Genomic DNA, 25,504 nt, shown 5'->3' on the forward strand with positions numbered 1-25,504 from the left:
TGGGATGCAATAGAAAAGATAATAAGGTAATGCTCATTTGAACAAAAACTATACCTTCAGGAGATTCTTCCTGCACGTACGTGCCTGTCAAGTAGCGGTGGACTAAGGCTGACTTTCCGCTGGAGAGATTCCCCACAATTCCCTGCAAAAATAAGACAGATGAATCAGTGTGCATAACTCAAAAGAAAATAAAAAACTAATTGAAGGGAAAGAAAAAGGCGGAAAAATAAAGAAATGATCACGACAAACATCTGACATTCGATCATATACGTTGTACATCAGTAGCAAACGTCCAAAATAAAATAATGAGTTGGACATCATTATCATTTTTGTTTTATTTATTTTCACCAGCAAAATCTAACCACATACGAATATTTAAGGAACGGCTGGCATGTAAACAACATTGCCATCACGGAAGCCTAGGAAATTGCAATGTAGCTTGTGAAATACTGTCATAAATAGTTGAGCATTTATAAATGTCTGCCAACAACAATTTTGTCTAGTACGTAATACATGGGTACAGAGGAATAAACATATATTATAGGGTTTGGAGGGCCATAGAATGCGATAGAGTGTACCACATCTAAAAAAAATCTCAGTATTATAATTTAGTTATGTTTCTTCGATTTTGGCAGTAGTTTTCTGTCATTACACAACATGAGCTGCTCAAAAGATGGCATATTACACATTTATATGGACATTAACAAAAGTCACACATGGTGTGTTGCTTGTAATTATGTTTTTGATTTATCTTTTGCGCGTAATCATTCAGCTTTTAATCATCAATGGAGCGGTACTCTCCTTTTTGTTGTTGCAGTAATTAATTGCACAAAATGTGAGTCTACTTTTTTTTTTCTTTAACTGCTGCAAAATTAAAAACAGATGCAGCCTGCAGACGAGAACAAGGCTATCAAAGTAAAACTTTGAGCTCGGCTCGGATCGCAGTTGGATGTAAAGCAGAGTAGTGCACATGTTTGTTTAAGAGCTTCTTGGAAGAAGTATGGGCAAGGAAGTCACTGGCTACAGGTTTTGTAGCTTTTTTTCTCCTACCGGCACCGAAGGGTTTAAAAAAAGAAACTTTCAGAGGTGGGGGTGCAAGGCAGTTAGTCTAGTAAGAACAAAGAGGGCTATAACATACCTCAACTGAATTCTACTCCCCTACTTTAGATCATTAGTTGGTGCTAAAGTCAGGTATGGCTTTAATTAAAAGAACGCACGACTGACAATCTGAATCAGATTTTTCTCGGCGGGATGTCAACATTTTCGCATGAGTAGGTTAGCAAAATATGTAGGCTATGTGCTGTGAAAACAATGAGTCAACTCAACAAGGCTACCACCGGCACCACGCCACCTTCGCAAAACACAAACGCTTCCTCAGCACTATGTGTCCAATTTCAGTTCTAGTTAGAAAACGATGGAAAACCAAACATTACAACCTCCAATTAGTTTGTAGTATTTTGCACCAGCTCTTCAATGATAGAAAGTAATGGAATATTGTGCAATACTGAGGTCTGATTGGCTATCAACCAGGAATGAGTGTAATGCATGGTACATGACGTTATGATATAAAATTTTATGCCATGTGTTTATTGCCTAGCCTGTACCAAAGGTGTAACCTCATGTTATGCGGGTCAGCTGGCAACCATGTGTTATATGTTAATTAATCATTTTCTGTTGGAGTAGGCAGGGTACAGCCTGAATTGGTTACCAGACAACTGCAGGGCACAACAACAAAAGCAAACATTAACATTAACACTTATACCTAAAGACAATTTAATGTGTTCAGTGGGATATAGTAGGCAACCAGAGTACTTGGAGAAAACTCACGCAGGCACAGGTAGAATATCCAAACTCCACATGGCCAGAGCCCGGTATTTAACTTTTGACCTCGGAACTGTGAAGCAAGCATACTAACCACTTTTCTACCCTCCTGCCAAGTGTTATATATAAAAACAAAGTAATACCAAGAAACCTGGGAACTGTTTAAAACTGCGGCATAAAATCTCCTTTAAGAAGAATGGACTCTAGAGGTGTTATGCAATTTAAAAGTTAAATGCAAAGAAGAGTTGGATAAAAAAAAAAGCCCTGAAAGCGATTTATCTCTTACATTAAAACAAACTGACACCATTTGTCTAATGTATTATCAGCATGAACTTTTGATTGTGCACTGCATTATTGCTTTTTTTCTCAAAGATTTAATTGAGTCCTTACTGAACAGAAGCCAGTGTGGAAGCAGCCAACTAATAACAGCAGAATATCAAATAAACACATTTAGTATACTAAATTGAGAGCTGTCTTGAAGTAGCGGCAACGCCAAGAATGCAACTGTTCCCTTATCAGGAGCTCATCAGTTATAGGTTGATTCGTGGACATTGGCTATGAATTTTGGCAGCCTTGCGGATGGGATCGCACCCAGGACGTGTCACTCATAAACCAACAAAACTGTCACTCATCCCAGCAGTCGTCTCCATGGAAACACATTCATTACAAAAAAACGGTCAGAAAAATGACAAATCAATTATTCTTAGTGTCCACAGAGAAACTCTCTTTTTGAAAGTTTCTTGTTTGCATAACAATACATTTCTTTGGCTATGCGATGCATATTGTACCTTGCAGGGTTTTATTACCAAAATCACGTAGGGTCTCACATCAATAGTTCTGGCCTAGTACTGCCAAAAACAGTGCTTTGATGAATTATTAGTGGTTCCGGGCATCAAAATTAAATTGAGGACAACAGCGAGTTTTCCTCATGAATTAAAACGTTTTTTCCCCTCACAAAAATCTCACTTTAGTATTGAACATTACAATTTTATTCAAGACAATTAGAAAATATTTTGTGTTAAATTTGAAAAAAAAGCACCTTTTTGCATATTCTAAAATGCTTATAAAATAATTACATTTATTCTCACAAATTGATTGCTATAATCTTAATGCATTGTTTTTACACAAACTAAATTAATATGCGAATACAAGAACGCCATTTCTTAAATGTAAATTGTTTTGTTTCCTAACATTCCAACTTTTTTTCTCACCTTAATCTGAAAATCTACGGGACAATTCTGTCACTCACCCAGATTGGAAACTGTCAGTCACTCCCTTAGACATTTAATTAGAGTAAATAAATAAAATCACACTAATTGCATGACAGAAATCCAGCCAACTCATTAGGCATTTTCAAAAAGAAGTGGAACATAAGCATGACAGATATGAAATTGAACAGGAGGTTCAAAACCTCAGGGTGAAAAAAAGGGAGTCTTTGGAAGAAGGTACTGCTTTTACTCACCACTTTCAGCTCTGGGACTGACCGGCTCAGTGTCCATTCCTGGCTGTTCACAAAAGAGTCTGAAAGGCAATGGGCAAAATAAAAGAGTCAATAATGACAAATATTTCATTATAGACACGTCTCATTTAATATATACACAATTGACATCATCAATCATTATTTCATGAAGCCATCACATGCACACAACTTTTTTGTCAACTTATTTGCTGATATTAACAGTGACAAATATCCATTTGCAGCAGTTATCAATTGCTGCCAGCCCCTCCCACTTTATATGGATTCGATATTATTGGCTATTACAGACAGTCGCAAAAGAGTGAATAGCGTTATTGAACCTCCACCTAAATATAGACAATAAAAAATATGTGAATTTGGATAACGATTATTGAAATGATTATTATTAATGAAATTATAATATTTTATTCTGCTAATATTTCTTTTCTTTGTGTTTTCAAGTAATCATTTTTCCCCTCAAATAACAACATAACTGCAGTGTTCATTTTCCAAACTCATGCCTTGATTAAAAAGAAAAAGACCAAAAGAAAGACAAAAAAAAACGACAATCTTGATCTTAAAATGTTACATAAGAATAAAGAGGTACTGTGTTGTTTGTGTCTCAGCTGATGCTCATCACAAGTTGAACTAAAATAATGTGCAAACAATCTGCGACAACATTGTTTCATCAGACAAATGTGACGGTTTTAGCCACAGGGGTAAAAAAAGTTGTGATATTTCACGAGGCTTGCATCAGTGAATAAACAATTCAACATCATCATGTTCAGGGTTCTTGGCAAATAGCAATCAAGCACCATTAGGGCGTCAATTAGTCAGACACCTGCGCTTTCACACTACCCAATCCTCCCCGTTTTCCTCATAAGACACGCATTATCTGACTTGATTAACCTTGTTTAGCTTCTCAGTGACATTTAAAGGTGAATCTCTGACAGAGATGAAAAAAAACTGCAGTGTTATAGCAACGATAACAGCAACTGGTAAAGATCACAACTATTTTTTAAATGCATGAAATGATGAACTATTTATATGCAAGGGATGTTTTGGGGCAAGACTCCAAAGGTGTGGAATAATATAAATGATACAGATAAATGATAGCAATACAAAACATAAATGTTGTATTTCCTGCATGAACATTAATACAACATTGACAAATGAAGCTTACTAGATATGAGTGTATTCACAAAAACACAACAAAATTGTTTACCCTCCAAAATCATTTAAAATTACAAAGTTATTACTCTCTACTTTTCCATCTATAACAAACACTAATAAATTCCATTCTTTTGAGTATATTTGTTGCCACCCCTCCCAAAAAAAGACAAATAAACAGGAATAATTTTCTTGCACTTTTTTCTTTCTTTCGATAAAACCAATTATTTTTTGGGTCCTATAAAAAAGATAAATCTGATTATATTAAACAGCCTGGCTAATATAACAGCAAAACATATATGATCATCATGTTGCTACAGTGATAAATATATGTATATACTAATTTCTCTGTATGTATGAGCATTAAAGTACTGCAAGCCCCGCAATTAAAGTGGAAAAGAGACATTTATACCGAAAATAAGGACTTCCCACGGTAAATGTATAATCATACAGAACCTCCATGTGTACTTTTCTTGTTAGGTGGTGTAGTTTTACACAGCACTTTAACATTGTCTTTATAGCTTTAACATGTCATAACATGTAGAGGATGAAGCAGCCTGACTGTGTACGTACTATGTAACTCGGCCCCAATTGTATTAAACCATTTCTTTTTAGTTTAAGCAATCTCTGCTTATTTGCAGCATAATTTCATCGCTGAAGAAATTGGTGCCGTCCTTGTGCCGGATACAGCACGGCCCTGCATATAAAATGTCCTAATTGAATCCATGTGCTCTACTTACGTCACCCTTAAAGAATGAGCATCCTCAAATGACTGTGCCCCAGAATGCCTATAGTTAGGAGTGGGGGCAACGAGCCCCCCGCGTTTTTGATGCCTTGACAGAACAGCAGCAACTTTGTCTATGAAAGAGCGACTAGAGAGAAGCTTCAGCATTTTTTGCTGTGTCCTCACTTCACTGCTCACTTAAACTTGGTTGGAAAAGACTGGTCTGTTTCTGGGCAGATTAGATTTGCAGGGGCAAAAACGCAAAGCCAGCAGGAAGAAAAAATAAGACGCGGATGTGCCGTGGTTAATTTTAGTGGGGAAAGGGGCCCTTGAAATCTGTATTTCCCTCTAAAAGATTTTTCCAACCACTTCAAATTATAGAGGGTGACTTTAAGCTTGCAATTAGTGCTCCTGCTTCCCTCTTTTGGGCATCAAATGATGTTCACTGTCAGACCAACAGAAAAACAAAATCAGTCATGCAGGGTATACTATGGACCATCTTGTATAATTCTATCAACTCATTGGCTGCTTTTGATGGCAATGGATGTATAATCTATTTAAACTATCGCTGTCGGCGGTATTGAAACATGATCACCACTGCCAGGCATTTCAGTTCAAATGAATTGGATGTTAATAGTCGATAATGGCAGCCAATAAGTTAAATATTTGGAAACATTTGTTTGTTACTTTGCAGAATCATACGTTATGGAGATATTCTGGAACGTAACCTTTACAATGAATGGGGGATTACTGTGCTGTAGTCACTCTACCAGTGATTGCTTGTCTATTCTGCTTTACGTCCAAGACACTAAACAAGAAACAGAAAAATGATGGATGTACTTTCAAAGGATCACTTTCCCAGTGAAGCCCTGTCTCATCATTGGTGAGTTACTTTTAGAAATCCCGCGAAATACTCTGTGATCCCATGTCAAAGGTTTAACCAACAGAAAACCGACCCACAAATGCCAGGCCTTTTCTTCATTTTTCAGTATCACGAGGAAGTGTCAAAATGCTCACATAGTACGTTTCTGTTCTTCTCTTAGAAGCAATTTAAAGAGCAACTAGTTGGAGCGTTATCACCTTTTTGCCGAATGTCCAAACATCAAACTGTTATCTGCAGAGCTCTGTGATAAACACAATCAGCCAAGGTAGAGCCGAACATCTCCATAGCTCTTGACTGGTTCAATGCAGTTTCTGTGATGTGGCCTGCTCCACACTCTTGAAGCAAACGATTCAGACAGAGATAGCTTTTACCAGGTTAAATGATACAAGCTGGTTCAATTTTATTCAAATGTGCAAATGGAGGAGTTAAGCTATAATGCCCCGGTTGAGTGAATCAATTTGTCAGAGAATGGTGTCTGATTTGCTTCCAATTTTCTACCGCCTAAAATGGCTATAAAGGAAACTGCAGGAAAACATGGGGGGAAGGGGGCAATGTCAACCTTTGAGAAAAATGAGATTCACAGAGGGTAAAACACTGTTGCAAAAAGCCATTCTTTATCACTGACCTAGGTTAACACAGTAGTAAAGTAGTATGAAACAAAAAAAAGACAAACAGTAAGTTTGTAAAAGCAAAGGTAAACTACTTCTAACGTAGACAATGTGATTAAAGTAATTTACACAACACCCCTTTGGCACCTGAACAATAACAAATGTGAGGGAATACAGGCATATTGCGACTGGGAATTAGACTACACCAGCTGTATCAGGAAAGAGCAGTTTCAATTTGGACAAAGACAAACAAAACCAAGAAGAACTTGCAGTCAGTTTACATCTCTCCAGGACATGCACGGAGTAAAGTGTCATCATGACCTGTTTGTCGCCTTCTTCCTCCCTATCCGATGTAATTGCACACCCAAAAAGTACAGCAGTTTAGTGGGTTACAAAATTTCAATCCAACCCACCGTATGGAGCAATTTGAAGGCTTGTTCCCGCCTTTTCAACACTTAAATCTATCTATCTCTTCTCATAGATCACTCATGCATCCGTCTACCTAACAGAGCAGCTTTGTTCATTGACAGGGGAATGAGGGGGTCATTGGCGGAACACCTTAAATAAGACATGATCCCATTCCCCTTGTACACCTTGAAAAAGTCTACAGAGTCGTCATAAAGAAACACTTCCGCAGATGTGTGTTTAGTTGTGAGGGTGGGGGTCTATTTGTTTCAGGGTCTTATTAGGGAGTGAGCACTTTAGACAGGTAGAGACAGGCAGTGAGTCCTTCCCAGGTAAGTGAGCGCTCACTAGGCACACCTACATTCCTGCTGCCTGACTGCCATGCTCTTGGGACTATAACGGAAAAATACGATAGAACTCAATTGCGCTCACGGAAAAATCTTGGACACATGACCTTGGGACGCAATTCAACAGCATTGAATAACATATAAATATATAACATAAATAACATGTTCAAGGTCCACCTATTCTTGACAGTGACTACAAACCATTTACAACCACACACATACGCCTGAGTGGTGACGTAAATCTTTGCTTTGCAGCTACTCTCATTTCATTGACTTGATTCTAAACTAAATATTGTGCTGGGGAGAATAAGTGTGTCCCTACATTAAACACATGGTAAAAGAGGAAAACATAGGTAAAAATAATATTTATAAATTTGTTCAATTCTTTTGTAAGATCTTTCTAAGCATATTAATTTTCCTATCAAACTTAAACTGAATATGAGGCAAAGTTCTAGCGAATAGAGGTAAAAGGCTAACAAAAATAGAAATTCCTAAAGCACTCTACATGGTTTTGAATGCCACCCAGACCCAAGATCCTCATGTGTTTTTCATTTGCCGTTTCTAAAAAAGAGGGGGGGGACACTTTTGACTTTCTTTACAGCAACCAGTGGAGGCGGGAATTTGGAGGTGCAATGTGAGTGGAAAATTGAGTAGAGAACTAAAGTCTTGCAGGTCTTACCTTGACCTTTATTAGACTCCGTGTCTGCTAGTGTCTCTATGGCGACAGGCTGTGACTTATTATTCAGAGTGAGCTCATGCAGCCCTGCGCCTTTGGTTTCAAATTTGTCTGGCTGCTCTTTCCTCCTGAAGCGGTTGGCTATGAGTTGCCAAATGCTCGGCTCCTCCTGAGCTGGTTTGGACAATTTAGTTGGGCACAGAGGCACCTCCATCACCTTGACCTTGCCCCTACTGCGGTACTGGATGAACTGCATACCCTTATCCTCGACCTGCTCACCCAACGGAGGTAGCGTTCTCCCCGTGAGGTACGAGAAAGGCTGAGGAGGCACTGGGTTAACAGTTTTCCCTTGTGAGGGTTCCTGTGTAGTGCTCTCACACCCTGGAGTCACTTTTTCCCGGGGCCGAGTCCTCCGGATTCGCATACTCAGGCTTCGTCTCAATGAGCTCAATGTATTTTTAGGAGCATCTGATTTCACCAACTTGGAAGATTTAGTACATTTGTCACCATCACTTTCCTTGTTCTTATCCGTGGAACTTTTTAAGAAGAACTTCCAGCGGAAGGCCCCTTTTAGGAGGTTACCACTATCGTGGCTTGTGTTGCTCTGCTGCCTTGTTATATCGTCTTCACATGCTCGTTTTCGGAGCTCCAGTACAGTCATGCTAAGAGGCCGGGTCTTCACATTTCTTTGGCGAACCCTGGGGATAACCTCTGCTCGTTGAACTGCAACTGGATTGAGACCATCCACAACCCTCAGTTCAGCTTTTCTGCTCCTGTACATCTGACTGGTCTCTAAGACACCATTCCTTTTTAGGGAGTTTTGCTTGCCATGCTCCACGAGGACCGGGCCTGGACCCGAAAGCATGCACACGCTTTTCGGTCTCCGAAGTCGTTCCGGTAGAGTATCATTTCTCAGTTCCGTCAGTTGTCCGTACATGCTCATAGTCCTTCTGCCGGGTGAGGCCTCATCCTGACGAGATCTGCGCAGCACAGCTCGAGGTAGTGTGTGCCCTGTGACGGCGCCATGGCTACCAAATGCCAATCCCCGGGCATGGACATTGACATGGTAATTGTGCAAGTCTTTCGTGTCCACTTCTGCAATATCTGAGGAGTCACCTGGGCTCTTGGAGAGATGACTTCTCAACCTGTTACTCCTCATTTTTTCCTCCCCCTCCTCTTCATTTTCCTCCAGCACCACCTCTCGGCGTAGACTCCCCGTTCTCAGGGATGGCCACCTATCGAGGATGTGACCATTCTCCATGATCTTCACTTCTGGCTGGCAACTGTCTACCAGGGTGCAAGGTGTCACCCAGCCCATTCCTAGCTCAGCCACCGGGTCATCCTCCTGTGTTTCCTTAAGGGATACAGAGATGTGGTAGGGGATTATACCCTGCTGCTGATGGCCAACTGTAGCATCCGCTGTCCCACTGCTGAGTAGTAGCATGGCAATGTACCCGTGCAAATTCACAGGCTACAGAAAAAAATGCCGCCCAAGAAGTTTTGGGCATTCCTCATTTTGTAGACCAAATTCCAGTTCCCAGCATAATCCTTCACCTTTGACACGAGAGAAAACTTCAAACAAGTCGGGGCAGAGCTTCGCTGCCACCTGCATCTTCAAATAAGCATTTTGACGGCCGCCGTGCCCTAAGTAGACTTTGTTCTATTTGGTGAGAACACAAGCTGGAGAACACAAAGAAAAAAAACTTCCACACAGTTTGCCAAAGTCATGACTTTAAAAGTTTCAAAAAAAATAAAAAAATAACTACTTATCCCTCCTCTCGGGCAAGTTGCAAACTGTGAGCTGTTCTTGTTGCAAGCGTTTCAGACAAGCCCCTTTAATCTCTGAGCTGAGGGGAGTGTGTGTCTCTCAACTTTCAAGTAGAGCCATGTAACCTCCAGGAACACATTGAAAACAAGGAGTGGATTTCGAAAGCCCCCGTGGCCCTTTACTCAGAGCAGCTTTTCTGCTCCTTGCTTCGAGACATAGACAAACATGAGACTGGGAACTGATTACATACACACAAACAGGCACACTGTAGAAATCAAAAAAGGCTGCGGTCGGCATCAGCAATGATACTGTGTACTGCCCAAATGCAAGAAAAATGAAAGCATTTAGCAATACTACTGATGGATGAGGGGATATTCGCTAGTTACCGTGACTAGTTATTCTTTCATGTTTCTGTAGTTGACTGACAGAAAAAATGTGGTCTTCAACTTCTGCAAAGCTAGTATTCATCTTAGAACACAGTGAATTCGACAGAATGGTGGTTTAAAAAAAGCCTGTGTATATTGCACTGTGCAATGCTCTATGAAAATCAAGCCAGGTTAGTTTGCACAGTACGTATGTCAACATTTCAGGTACTACTACTTGGTTAGAGCAAGGCCACTGACCCCTAGTGACCAAAAACTGAAAACATGACTGAATTGGTAGCTGATGGTACATTTAAAAATGACAAAATAGCACCTATACAAGAAATAACAAAAAGTTAATTCGCTATGGTGACCCCTCACGAGATAAACCAAGAGTTTAGTAGAGATTCAAATAAATCTAAAGACATTTTTTTACCTTACTAACAGTGACCAACATTTTTCCTTCAATAGGATAGACAACCAAATATTCATAGTTTTGATTGATCATTGAAAACCAACCAAGTGTTCAGTTGTCGGGTGAATAGGATCAGAAAAACATGACAGGTGAATATTTCCGTGGATAGTAGATAGAAAATTAAAGTGTAGGTTTTTGTTCTAATTTTTGGTTGCAATGTGATAATTAGTTAGTAAGATTATGGATAATTACAAGCCCAAGTGGTGGCTGTTTCACAACATTGAGTTCCTTTGTATACTTGGATGTTATCAGCATATTGAATGAAGGCAATTAAAAACATTCCAAGGGGGGTCAGGAAGTTGTCTTGGGTTTCGGTGCAGATAGGACAGTGGTATGTGGAGCCTTTTGAGTTAACAGATATAGCGGATATGCAGGTACATTTAAATTGTACTGACCAAAATAGAGTTTATGATTGTGGATGTTGAGCTACTGTGATTATTTTTACCTGTGTCCAGGAAGTAGGGATTGGGAATGTTGTATGGCTCATCAACCAGCAAAGGGTCCTTTTCGTTCCATTGGTGTCGATTTCGCCTTCGACTCCCAAAGCACAGCAACATAATCTACATCTAGCCTATTTGTGATCAGTAAAGCCTTAAAAAAGGTCTTTCATCGGCTTCTCCGTTCTCAGATTGAGCATGTTACTCCTTACCCCAGGTGACCATTGCAATGGATTCCTAAAAGAAGCAAGGACTGTTTTGTCCCTGGCGCTGCAGGTGTAGTCAGCAGGGTCCTGCGTCATGAGAAAGGCAAATGGGATTAAAGATAATCCAGTCTTGTCGTCTTTGTTTGGGATCCGTACAAAAAGAAAAGGAGCTTGATGGCAGGTGCTACTAACTCTTCCTCCAAAACAAAGAGAAGAGCAGGTAACAGATTCACTCGTCTTCTTCTGTCCCGCGGCCAAACATTTCAACCCCTCATAAACGTGAGCACCTTGATGGTGGTTGGGCGGGTTTTTACCAAAACTGGACAAGCGTGTTTGTGCTTCCTCAACTGCTGTGCAGTGAATACTACACGTACATACAAATATTTACGTGTGTTGCAAAGAGAGAGAGGGAAATTGTGAATGGTAGTCGTTTGTAATGTTTTGTCAAATAAAATGCACAAAAATGGAGTCAGTCATTTTAAGATTATAGTACACGGATAGGAGAGAACAAAAAACTTGTACAATTATAGTTAAATTATTTAGGGACTTTAAAAGTATATAAAAATACAACAATAACGTGCAAAAATGCAATGTTTATTTGAAGCAATTTAATGATTACTTAATGTTTCATATTTTCATAGATTTATTTGACTTCTAAATTAGTTGAATGGTCTACTTTTCTACTACCTGATGGCGAAGTGTTTCTTTCCCCTGACTTTGGTGTGGGCAACGTGTGTTCGATTCCTATTGGGTGGCGGTGTGATTGTGTGTGCGAATATTTGTCTATGTATTCTTATTTTATTAATTTAGTTTGTAGTTTGCCTTTCAGATAGGATAATCTGCAGCACCCCACGACTCTTTCTATTTCACGATGTCTTTATGATTCTCTGTAACATAAAAACATCCTATGTCAACAATGTGTGGACTAGGACAGCATGCATTAGTATAGTAAGGGTGATAGATATATACAATCCATTTTAAATGGTAGAGTTGCAGTAAATGATGCAACAGTGCATTCTTTTGACTCTTGCTTCCCATCTACACATCACATGGTAAAGTGTAAGTTGTCCCAATCAGAAGGCTTGCTATTTCCAAGACTGATTATGGGATAGAATTCAAGAACAGGTATTTGCACAGAGCCAAGTTTATCTGGAGGGCTGCTAAATTAAGCGGATGCTCCGGAGAGCGATGAAGCTTTAGCCGCACAGACTTCAAGTTAGTGAGCCTTTTATTCTACTGCTTGAAGGCTAAGCTTTTCAAACTGGCGCTGAACTGCAGTTGGGATAGAAAAACTTTTTCCATGCTGCAATTTTATAACACTGCTCCAAAGTAAATAGACTTATACAACTCGCAGAGCCTACTATAGAAATGTGTAGAATAGTGAGACCATTACCAATTCAAAAAGATACAGTACAAATGTTATTGACTAAAACTTATTTGGTTTTTAATTATCTTATTGATTTTCAACTATGGCCCTTGTATACATGTTTTGATATTAAAAGCAATTGTTTTCAATCCCCTGCAAAATAGATTTTTTGTCTTAGTGTTCTGTTATTTTAATAATTGGGATTGGTCTTGTTATTTTACATTTGAATGCAATTCATACTTTCAATGCTTACCACCTCCCCTTGATTAACTATGGACGAGATGGCATGAAACAATTACAATTAGGACCATTTGATTTCTTATATACAGTATGCCAGGGTTTTACAGAGCAGATTCATTTCACTTGGAGTTTTGATTATTGTGTAGATTTACAGTAGCTCATCTTCAAAATTATGCCTGAATGTGCTTCTTTTGACAGCCACCAAGTAAAAAGAAACAAGAATGGACAACGATTCTGCTGTTTAAGGGCAGGCTGCACAATCCATTCCGTTCTTTAACAACCATCAAGCAATTTCACATAATTGATAGGACTTTACACTGCAGTCCATTATATAGAGCTGTGCAATTGAATACAATTCACAATGAAGACCTATATCATATTGCACACATAAAATATAGCACTGTGCCCAGTGGGTGGAAAAGACGGATTCCATGAGCCACAAGCAGCGCAGACTAACATATTGTTTTTGCGACGTGTCCAGGCCATGTAATGGGGGGGCTTTATGAGCCCCCCTCGTCACTACAAGGACATGACTCATGAGAGCTGTGCACATTTGTGATCGCGCATGGGCTTCTTGTTCCTGACACCGTCAGAGATATCACTTGTTTTTCAGTTTTAGATGTACTTCACTGCATTTCCTTATTTTATAGGCTGGATTGCTCAAGGGAAGCCACATATCTATTGGACTGAAGCTTGTTATTTAGAAATAGGTGGGAAAAGGATGTTAAAAATTTAGATTGTCAACTTTACTATAATATTTGTTACATTAACTCAATAAATCGCTTAGATGGTGATGATATGCTATTCATTTAAAGAAGGTTGGCAATGAATGACCATGTTTCATTGCGTTTGACAGTTCTAACCATCCAATCCATTTTAAGTTAAAAAGAAAAATACTATAACCAAGAGTGACTTAGAGCATAACTCCCCGAAGCAGAACTCGCACAATGTTGATGTTGAATGGTCACACATCTGTAATACTGCAACAACAACAAAAAGTCAATGCTTTTAATAATTTAAAATGGAGGATTATGCACTATAATTCATCCCTACACTTTAGTACGTCCTGCTTTTTTGGTGTTTATCATCAAGAAAATGTGGTAATTATATTTAGCACTTTTTAATTTTTCACTATGCAATGTTTTTTTATAAAAAAAAAAGTGGTTATTTCTATAGGGTTCCTTAATATATAGACCTGAATGAAGTGAATCCATTGTGGTAGGTCTGCCAGTTAGGCTATTCTAACTGTCAAGTAATATAAAAACTCCATAAACACAGTATATACGCTTTCATATAAAACCTCTCCGATTGCGTCAATAGAAAAACTCCTACGAGTAAATCTGTCACCTGAATTAGATTTAATTGACAAAAGTGACTCACTCAGATGGAGTATGGGGAAAATAAGTCACATTTCCTCCATAGCTATTGATGTCACATTCTGGATTTAGCCTTGTGCAAACAACACAAAGCAAATCGATGCGTCTACAGACGCACAAATTAGAGTGAAATGTCCGGGGGGGTTGTTGAGGACCAGCATGTGACATCATTGCTGCCATCACAAGCAGCCGCAGGGCTCCAATCATAGCCGATGAATCCCAACGGTCTGCCAATATAAGTGCACCCGCATAGGCAATATATTTTTACAAACATTGCCGATTGGCACACCCACTGCACTGCGTCATATGTAGAGGTCCTCCAAAAAATGTGATGTACTTAAGCAATTGTGTTTTGATTCACGTTGGTTCGTTTCATTCATTAAAATGAAATAGATGAATGTTTGGATTCACCTAAAGCCAGCTATTTTTGCCCCACACATTTGTCAATGAAAGCTTTATATTAAAAATGTTTTATTCCCAATTATGTTCTCAGTAAAAGGTACATGATGCACATTAGGGGGAAAATCTCATGACACACCACCAACCGAAAAAGCCACTAAGTGGTCACATGTTAATGCTATGTGCAACGTTCCCTTTGAGCAAGTGTGCATGTTTTTATTGGATTACAGGTTGGAAGTGGAGAAACTAACAACAAACAGGTGAAATGCCACCTAGTGGTAGAACATTTTATTTTTTTCTCTGTAACTACGTATACAATTTTTGGAGTGCAAATCCAGTATGATCTGATAATTTCCTTCACACCAGAAATGTTAGAAATTACAGTAATTTGTTAAATTGCAGTGTTATTTTCTCCCTAACAACATAAAAAATTGAGCTTTTTATCTCAGCAAAATTTTTATATTGTGAATAAAGTGTACATGTGTAATAACCCGGCAGCACTGCACATGTAATTTCCCAGGAGAAAGCTCATTAAAACATGTCAATGTGACACACTGGCATTCACAAACATGTGCCGAAACACAACTACAGCTGATCAATATTGTGTGTATCTGAAAACCAATTACGCGTGATGTTGTGTAATCATATGTTCCCTGAACTTAAGTAATTGAACATTTTGGTTTGAAGTCAGAAAAATTAGTCATTTGCGCCTTTCACATCATTGCATGTTTACATCCTGAGTGATGGCTTCACAAGTGTGGCACTCGAGAGAGAAAGGTAAATGAAGAATATGTCAAAATATGCTTTAAATATTTATAGCGGTGGGATTTATGAAAGCTAATTACAAGTCTAGGCAGGCGCGTGGGATTTTCAGATATAATTCGCTAATGTTGAAAACTGCGGCATATATTACTGTACCAAGTGGAACTACCACCAGAGTTTATTTATTTATTTTCATCAGATAACTGATGATTATGACTTATTGTGTACAAACATCATATATATATAGTATATTAAAATAGGCAGGAGTGTAGTATCAACCCAAGACTTAATCTTGCGTGCTTAATTCAAACTTTATTTCTATAACTATAACAAGGATTTCTATTGCCTGCCATAATTTCGCTTTATGATCCCAACTCCGGAATAGATTAATGTCGTAACCCGGAGGGGTTTGGTAAAGCAAAAATGACTGAATCGTAATTTTTGTTCTCCTATTTTAAATGAAGTATTTTCAATCTTCATTTATTTATGTAAAGCAACTGAGAAGTTCATTTGTAATTCCAACTTGAAATAAATTATAACCTAAGTGACCAATCAAAAAAAACAAGAACAAACAATCAATTATGGCAACCATTACTTGAAGCCCTTCGCCTCACAATATTAATTTTCCTTATCGGTATTAAAAAAGGGATCTTGATTGGAAAACTTCTTTGCAAGTCTATTTGTGTACATAGGGACAAAAATTATACAAAAACAAATTGAATTTTCTTTAGCACCCCACGCCAACCAATTACATATCACCGTCCAATTTGCCAGCAGATAGCAATCTAGCCAGAACACATTCACCCCATCATTTGTCTGCAACAACACTGAATTCACGTCTGCAAAAAAATAAGTACGCAGATTAAAGAGGACTGCAGACAGTCGCCAAAGTTTATGTTAATGACGCTCACACTAGTGCTATTGGCGCGTGGGCGGGCGGCGAGGAGAGCTTTTTAAAATTCAGCTGCACCAGCAACGAGCATACGTCACCGTTGCTCCACTGCGGAGAAAATGATACGTTCCAAGACATCTGTGGGAGGACGGGAAGGGAATTGTGGAGCAGAATCCAGACGATTCTGTAGCTAAAATTTTATTTGTATAGAGCCTATGTGCGAGACAATGTATTAAAGTGAATACAAGTGAGAGAAAGTGATAGTTTCTACTGTGAGGAAGTTTATTAGCACGTTTGACAGACACAAGGAAGTCATGAGGTAAATCTCCTTTGAGAGAATACAAGCAAATGTGGCAGCACATCGTATATTTGCACTTGCACCTGTCCAAGCATGACGATTATGGTTGGATGGGGCCAGTTCACCAGCGTGAATTCAAATGGAAGGCCAACGTGTACTTGAATGAGTGGGAAAGCACAGGGGAGTCACTGACAGAGAAGGCGACAAAAGGAACAAGTCACAGTGCGTAGGAGGAGGCTGTACTGTTTCTTGAGGCAGTTTTGCGTCTGTGAAATGTGTGTAGATGGAAGTGTGTGCAGAGTGGTGGCTCCAAGGCCTTCACCACATAAAGCATCAGTGCCCAGACAAATTATCAGGGTTTATTTGAGTATGTTAGCCCCAATTCAAATTGAAGTTCGCAAAGGCCCAATTATCAGATGCAGATAAAACAAGTATCCCAGATCACATAATTTTAACTATGAAGATGATGAATGTTATGCATGTGGTATGCTGCATCGCATATCTTGAATGGTTAAAACCAGCATGTGTATATCCGGCTTCAATATGCAAGCTTGTGAAACTTGCCATCTAAACCTGCTGCGAGGCGACAGCTTTGATGCGCTATGGCTTTGTGTAATCTTCATGATAATGTAGGAGCAAGCAGCAAGAGCACTGTTATTTTTGGCAGCAACACACAGAGAAAGGGAGGAAGCAGCACAGAGGCATACTTTGATTCCAAGCAAATCAGTTACACCTTTAATGTCCCGTAAGAGAAGTGTTGTTCAGCAGTCGATATAGTCATGGGGTGGGTGATCATACGAAATTTATCATTCATCTAATGAAACAACAGAAATACAGCCATGATTATACTCTATCTATCTAATAAGCATTAGTGAATGAAAATTGTTGAAGCGCTCAGTCTTTACTCTCATTTTGGTTCTTTTCTAAATGTTATTGTAACTGGGCAATTAGACTAAGCAATCACCTTTATTGGCCAATTACCTGTATGAAAAAAAAACTTTGATTTTGTCTTTAGCACGCAAAGCCTCTCTCGCATCACAACAAAAAAGCCACAACAACAAAAGTAAATTAAGGGTGTGAAATATAAATACAGACACAAACAGATAATATGCAAAATTTAGCCATGTAAGGATAATACGACAGTAGTTGTGCAACAATTGGGAGGTTGGTACTTACGGAATTCCAAGTGTGTTTTAAAAAGGAAATGGCCAGAGGGAAAAAGCTCTAGGAGTGCCTTCGAATTTTGAGTATACTGCTGTACCGCTCAATAGCGCTTACCTAAGGGAAACAGTGGTGACCAAGATGTGGGGTCAAGGAATATTTTGCCCATTCATGTCTTCCAGTCCTCAAGAGTGGGTATACTTTGACAATACTGTTTCCCCTTGGCACGCCTATTTCTCCATTCAAGGTGGATTTGAAAGGAATTGTGGAACTGAATGAAATATGATCCGATAAACTGAACTATAAGTGTCAAAACCAAAAATTCGGGCTTTTGCTAGAAAGGAATATAAATGTCAGGTTAAGCCTACTCTTTTTCAGAAGAGGACAACATGATATACTATGATACTGATACTGTATCCTACCAAATCCAATGTATGATCTTACTGGATTTACAATGAAGCCACTTGAAAATACTGTCACAACGAACCTCGCTGATATTTTCTTGTTGACCTGGCCAGGTCACCAGATTTAGCTGGCCAATCTCTATCTTCATATTCTCTAACAATAAACTGCAATATGCTACGCACAATCTGGATGCACACACTGCATTAATATTTGTCTGCGTCATCCAGTTGTAAACAGCCGTGCAGAGATCAAATCAATGCAACCAGAGAAAAAAAAAAGACTCCCACAATAGTCCAGGCAGACGACTAACAGCATATGGTGGCACCAGACTAACTGGCCGAATCTGTAATTGGACTGGCCATCAAGGTGTTTGAAACTTTAAATGGACATACAAACTGTATAGAATTTCAGCAGACTTCAACTTGCATCTTTAAGTTGCTTAGATGTCAACATGAAGAAATCAGTTTACCTGTCTAAAAATCAACCTCCATTCTTCTGTCACGGCATCAGCACTTCATTCATTGAGTTGACATCCTATTCAGTATAAGCCAGATCAAGGTGGCATTGATGCGACTAGAAATGAATAGTTGTAGATTAGGGGAGGTGCAATTCAGCGTACTCTGTCTATTTCTGGGTTGTCTAAAATATTGTGACCTTTTAATATGATGTGAACAGGAGTATTCTCCAGCTATCATCTCTTTACATTGAGATACTGAATGTGGGGCAGGATGAACCCTTGCAAATAAAACCTGAATAAAGAGTTTGCTATATTTGTTGATTAATGGGAAATTTTGGCAACAAATATGATTACAATCATTGCCATTGATAACAGTTATTGGATCCATTTTGACTGGGAGGGTTGGTAGTAAATAATCAGTTAATGAGTTTCAGTACTATTGACAAAGCTTGCGATCTAATCCAGTTGGAATCGGAAGAAATGGCTTCCACTAGTTCAATTGGATGCGACATCTATCACCGACAACTGCAGTGAATGCGTTGAGTTAGGAACATTAGGACTGTCCCCTTGAGAATATCTTTTTTAATTTCATTTTTAAGTAAAAAAAAAAAAGAAGCCTGATATGTCAAAGCCAGCACCATTGGTAAACAGTCTCTGTTTCTTCTAGGGGCCCAGAATAGCATGGCATTATGGCACAAGCTCCCGTGTAATTTCCTTTTGTCTGTGTTCCTGTGCCACGTGTTCACGCTGAGACAACAACGCGCTAGCAGAAAGACCCCCCACCCCTCCATCATCACCACCAAAAGAAGTCCGCAGAAAATACTGTCACTCTTTGCTTCATGCCACCCACTCAAACACGCCACACACTCACCCTGTGTTGACAAAATAAAACATTCAATACTGCTCCCAGCACAGCAGCCATGTTAGGTAATCAACGAATAACAGTGACGCACCCGCAAATTCAATAGGGTACGAATTGTTATTTCACTGGCACTTCTGTGGCATATTTGATGCTCAAATGTTCCTCCTGTGAAATAGCTTAGGTGGATCTTTAAATCCAGAGGTGACTGACATTTCACGCTAAATGGCGTTGACTAGATTAGGCCCGAGCAATTTGCCATGCCACAAAAATAAGCAGCAGCAGCAGAGAGGCAAATCCGGCAGACTGCACACGTCAAAAACATTCCTCCACACCACAAGGCCTTGCCTTGCCTGTCTGTGTCTGATTGTCAGAGCTTATTTGCCACTAAGGTGAAAGTGAAATACCTAAAGGGCGATGTTAAGAACCGCATTTTCCCCTTTGGATAAAAGAAGTGTCTTGAATTTGTTTTAATGACTGATATGAAAGAAGGGTATCAAAAGTCTAGAAACAGAGCATGACCTGTGTGACGGCATATTGTTAGGCTTTCGAGCAAACTAGTTAACCTATCAAATTCAGTAATGTACCCACGAGGTGATAATGTGACTTTAAACTCAATAGAGGCTCCTTTTTTCCCCATTTGCCATTGCAAATAGAGGTTTACCATTGCACATATTGTTATTCATTCATTCATCTTCCGTACCGCACATCATCGTAAGGGTTGCGGGGGTTGCTGGAGCCTACCCCAGCTGACTTTGGGCGAAAAGCAGACGGCACCCTAGACTGCACTTTAAAAATAAGACTATTACAGATGAATGCCACTTCAAAAGCTACTCCGATGTGCTGCACTCATCTGCACCTACAACCTTCTGGCTTAGAAGAAGATCCTATTATGCGAGCCTTTGTTGCGCAATTCTGCATGATAAATAACACTGTGCCACACAGACACATATAATAACGATATTAATGGAAATTGAGGATCCCCGTAGCTCCCAAAGGACATAAGCACACAGCCTGATCTTCTGGAAGAAAGCTTGGTCATTTTTGCTAGGCAGTCTCTAAGAGTGAAATTGAACAACCTAAACGATGGCATGATTTACAATTCAAAAAACGTACAGGTGAAAATTATCTCAATGTGTGTATGTTTTTTTTAATATTATTAACCCTTTGAATGTCAGGTAATTTCAGTTTTCCTTTCTTTCAAGTCATTTGGAATAGTTATAGGTGCAATTTGATAAAGGCTTGTCGTTTTGAGAAGAATTGCCATCTGTTTCTTATATTAGCCTGATTAGCACCCTGCAGCTTACATTCCAATCTAATGAAAATTTCATTTTTGATTCCACATTAAACTTGTTTTAAAAGAATTTAATTTGTTGATGTTAAGATTCGTTATTTGGAGTGGTCTTTCAAATTTCATTGTTGAGAAGCGGTTCAGAAAATGAAATGATATTTAGCAACCAGTTGGTAGAATTGCATTTTCTGGACTATAAGTAACGTTCTTTTCTATTAGCCTGTGACTAATATGCAATGCACTTTTATTTTTTCCAACATTGCGATTTGGTACAGGCAGTTGTCCCGTATTGTACTCGAGGAACAATTCAAAACAGTTTACAGCCGATAAAGCAAGAATTTTGTCTGATCAGGAAAAACAAATATTACCTCCCATTTTTCTGGACTCTGTAAACGCGCGTAGGATTTTGAAGAATTGCACACCAAACGTGCTAGACTGCTTTAAATAGATAATACATACAGACAACCCACTGTCAGGGAAGTGAATAAAATAGATGAAAATCTCTCTGCGAGTATGTACTTCCAGATTTCATTTTCAAAATGAGCTGCAGAATGAAAGTTTTTGAAATTGAAAATGGATTGAAGGAGTGATACAAAATCTCTGTATTCTTTAATATCCTCCTTACATCTTCAAACCTATGTGCATTACAAATATAGTATATGCCATACTTGTAACTCATGTTTCATGTTTGAAATGATCTTTCTTATTCATTTCCATTGATAAACTATTGTGACTGACTATTATATTCATTTTCTGAACCGCTTTCCCCTTATTAGGGTCACGGGTGGTCCTGGAGCCTATCTCAGCCAACTCCAGGCCAGAGGCGGGGGATACCCCGAATCGGTGGCCACCCAATCGCTGAGCACAAGGAGACGGACAACCATGCACTCTCACACCCATACCTAGGGGAAATTTAGACTGTCCAATCATCCTACCATGCATGTTTTTGGAATGTGGGAGAAAACCGGAGCACCCGGAAGAAACCCACAAAGGCCCGGGCAGAACATGCAAACTCCACACAGGTGGACTGACCTGGATTTGAACCCAGGACCCCAGAGCTGTCAGGCCCATGCACTAACCACTCACCGCCAGGCCACTTGACTATGCATAAACTATCATAAAGCAATTCATCAGCATGCATGGCCATGCTAATCCCCAGAAAAGGTGTAACCAAATGATGTGCCAGCAGAAAAGTTTGTGTTGAGCCTTTCGACAGATTGCGTTCTTTTTTAGAGTTACCATTGTGCTTTGCCGTCATGTGGTTCCCAGAAACCCTGCCGGCGTCACGCACAATTTCAAGCTGTCTGTCAAAGAGTCGCAGCAGGTAAGAATGTGTGCCGGAAAACGTTAAAAGGTGCTACAGTCCGATGCGTAGCCACCTGAGACCTAATGCAAAAACCACCATGTGTTTCTGCAGCACCTGCTGAGGCAAGGTCAGTGTTTGAGGTTGATTTAAAGGTGAAAAGTGCAAATTGAGCCCTGTTTTTGACTTGTATGTATTTGTCCAAGCTGGCCAATGACACTACTGTGACAGCTGCAGATGGCAGACATCAGTCACGCTTTCTTTCTGGCCACTAAAGCCTCCTTTGTGTGCATGTGTGTGCGAAGACAGCAGCTCTGCTACATTCAAACAGGCTGATGAAGATTGCATGAATGACAATGAGTACAGATGGCAGTCAGTGGATAAAGACATTCAAAAAGTGAACATGTTTGAGTGCATCAAATGGCTAGGCCTCATGCCGTTAGAATTTCAAGTAGGGGTCTGAAATCCAAGAAGGTGCACAAGGCAGAAAACAAGCCCTTTTAATTGGTGCACACCACTGATGAGATTCACCCCAAGAGCTTAAGATTTGAATTTATTAGTAAACTTGTCATTGACATCTGTTTTACACCGCATCATTTACAAACAGGAACAAACATTTTGTATTTTAAATTTAAAAACTTGCAGAATAGGCGACTTGGCTTCTGATGTGAGTCAATGTGATTTTTCTTTCATGATGAAACACCTTCAGGAAAAGAACTGCTTTTCACATCCCTGACAGCAAATATTAAGTTAAATTCAACACAAGCCGCTCCATCCAATCTAATTAGCGCAAATTAAAAAGGCTGTTACGTGTTTACTTTTCCAATTTTAGTTTTAATTTCAGTAATTCCAAGGGCCTACTGCTTTTATGAAAAAATAATAATAAATAATGCATTTTTAATTAAAATTATTAGCATGCATCCATCTACTGCCTTGGCCAGACCTAAAATTGGATCGGTGAAAAGTTGGATGGTTGTGTGGGATTTTGGAAGTGCTGATTAACATCTTAAAAAAACGCACATTAACACTGATATCTTGTGGTCTTTTTCATTAAGCCGAGTTAGTCCCTACTGTGTAGAAAAGACGACAGATATATGGATGATCGAAAGACAGGCCCACCAATGGAACTATCAGGGAGGGCATCCGACCAGAAAACTTTTGCTGCAATTATATATCATGTCCCAGTCAAATACAAAACGGGCCAACCGACCCTGAAGTCAAGCGGAAAAGGAGTTTTAAAAGAAGAAGAGCATTCATCCGTTTTCTACTGCACTAACTCTCAGGGTTAGGAGGAGGAATGAATGGTCTGATATGGCATCAATACTCTTGTCGTACCAAAAAAATGAATCTATCTAAAAATATATATACATCATGTGAAAATACTTTAACTGCATTTGGATGATATGGAGAAAAAAATGATGATTCTTTTTGGGGGGGGTCAGACTGTCCAGCGCTAAATGAGTCACCACGCATCAGAAATGCCTTGTGACAGGCTGCATTTAAGTGAAAATGTGCAAAAACTGTTAATAGAAAACCATGATGATGGTTGTTAAACTCTCCTCAAAAATCAGTTTAGTTACTAAAAGTGCATATTAGAATTGACTTGACTTCTTTGAAGAATTAAAAAAAAAAAATCAGCATCATTGCAGTAAGTCAAGTAGTGTAGGAATGTAAATACACAGCCAAAATCAATTGCGATAGAATCAACTCTCTCATAATCGTGATAATGACGGCCACTATACATAATGTATGGATAGCAAAATACTGTGACAGTTGAACAGAAGAAATTGAAACTGACTTTAGTTTACTAGCCCTTCTACAGAAAACGTAATGTTTACTACATTATAATTGACTATGTTGGAAATGTATAATTAATTGTGTGATTATGTTATAGTCTCACACATAATTGGGCTTCTGGCAGGGTGTCAAGCTGATAAGAAAACTCAGGACTTCATATCTGGATGGCAATTTCCTGCTGCTCCAACGGTAAATTAACTCTGCTTGTAGTGTGGCGTAAAACAGATAAATACATGTTTTCTGGAGAATCACTTGACAGATAAGCGGCTGCTCTCAAGATTGGTCCTCAGCCTTCCGCTTCCTTGACATACGCAGATTCAGGATGGCAAAAGAGCTGGCAAGGGAAGAGGTTCAGGGGAGACGACCGGGAGCAAACTCTCCATGTAATTTGTAGCAAAAATACGTGGGAGAAGGATTGTTAATTACACTCTTCACATGTAAATGGATAGCCATCACCTATGCAAACCCTACCATGTCTACAGTGAGTCATATTACTCTGAATCTATAGGAAGGAACTTCAGCTGACTGTTAGCACATGAACTGATGGGATGAGGCAGAGTGGCCCCTAATGCATGGAAGGAGGATGACAGCGCACTCAATCAGGTGCAATTAAATAATCCCAACTCAAAGGAGCAATATGTGAAAAATAGTACTGCAAACAGGATCCAAATATTGAGGCGCACAACATCTCCTTAAGCTGCCTAATGGTGGGTGTAGTGGTTCACTCGCCTGACTTCGATTCGCGCTGGTGGAAATATGATTGAGTGAAAACAGGGAGCAAAGACAACAACAGGTTAAAATGACCCACTCAAATGAAAAGGACAAGAGCAAGATAAAAAAAAAAGTTAAAAAGGAAAAAAAGCTAAGCAAAAGTGAAGACAAGTAACACAAAAAAAATCCTATCAAAAACAGGCAAAAACACACAATATGCTTTACTGTATCATAATTTGGTGTGGTACTGATAGGTCAAAAGCTGTATGAACAGAGTTTTCATTTTTAGTGTGGAAAAGTCAAAATCATTAATCTAATATGACATGTACAGAAAATGAACAAAGTGTGCACAACTTAAAGCTTGTGGGCAAGATGCAGCCATGTGCAGGCATTCTATTCAGCCAATCATCTAATTCTGACAAAATCTCAGTGGAACGGTTATGAGAAGACCCCCACCTATAGCTTTCAGCCCCACTAAAACCAAATAGTAATTCATTTGAATTAATGTATGAAGTCCCTACCAGTACTAAAATAGCTGCTGAAGAGGATGCCTTCCTAACTTGACACACAACGAAAGAACCCCGATGGCACGCGAACACGGCCATTCCAGAGGGGACAGCTGTGGAAGGTAAACAAACCACTAATCTGACTTCAGCCGGCCGGCGAGAACTGCCTCGCTATGATAAATAAAAAGTGGATTTAGGTAAATCCAGACATAAGCCCCCCTGCGTGTAGCACATAAAGACAAGGTCAACATAACAGATGCTTCATGTACTGTATGCGAGTCCTAGCAAATTCTGAATCAGTTGATACATTTTTCACCCTTTAAAGTATCACACACAAAATGTA

The 25,504-nt window shown here is 39.3% G+C and overlaps 1 protein-coding gene across 5 annotated transcripts in view; it reads right to left on the reverse strand.

Annotated features, from left to right (window-relative positions):
• agap3 (ArfGAP with GTPase domain, ankyrin repeat and PH domain 3) overlaps positions 1–25,504 on the reverse strand; it is a 100,979-nt gene that overhangs the window by 54,213 nt on the left and 21,262 nt on the right. For 2 of the 5 annotated variants that reach the window (XM_077614943.1, XM_077614942.1), the window contains 2 exons: positions 3,284–3,342; positions 55–142 (listed from right to left, as the gene is read on the reverse strand). In XM_077614943.1, coding sequence (XP_077471069.1) covers positions 55–142; positions 3,284–3,342 — 147 coding nt within the window. Of the gene's footprint in view, positions 1–54; positions 143–3,283; positions 3,343–8,093; positions 9,919–11,140; positions 11,588–25,504 lie in introns of those variants that run through there. The other 3 variants (XM_077614945.1, XM_077614944.1, XM_077614946.1) reach the window with 3 other exon arrangements.

Source organism: Stigmatopora argus, chromosome 12 (assembly GCF_051989625.1).
Source record: "Stigmatopora argus isolate UIUO_Sarg chromosome 12, RoL_Sarg_1.0, whole genome shotgun sequence".
Lineage (NCBI taxonomy): Eukaryota > Metazoa > Chordata > Actinopteri > Syngnathiformes > Syngnathidae > Stigmatopora > Stigmatopora argus.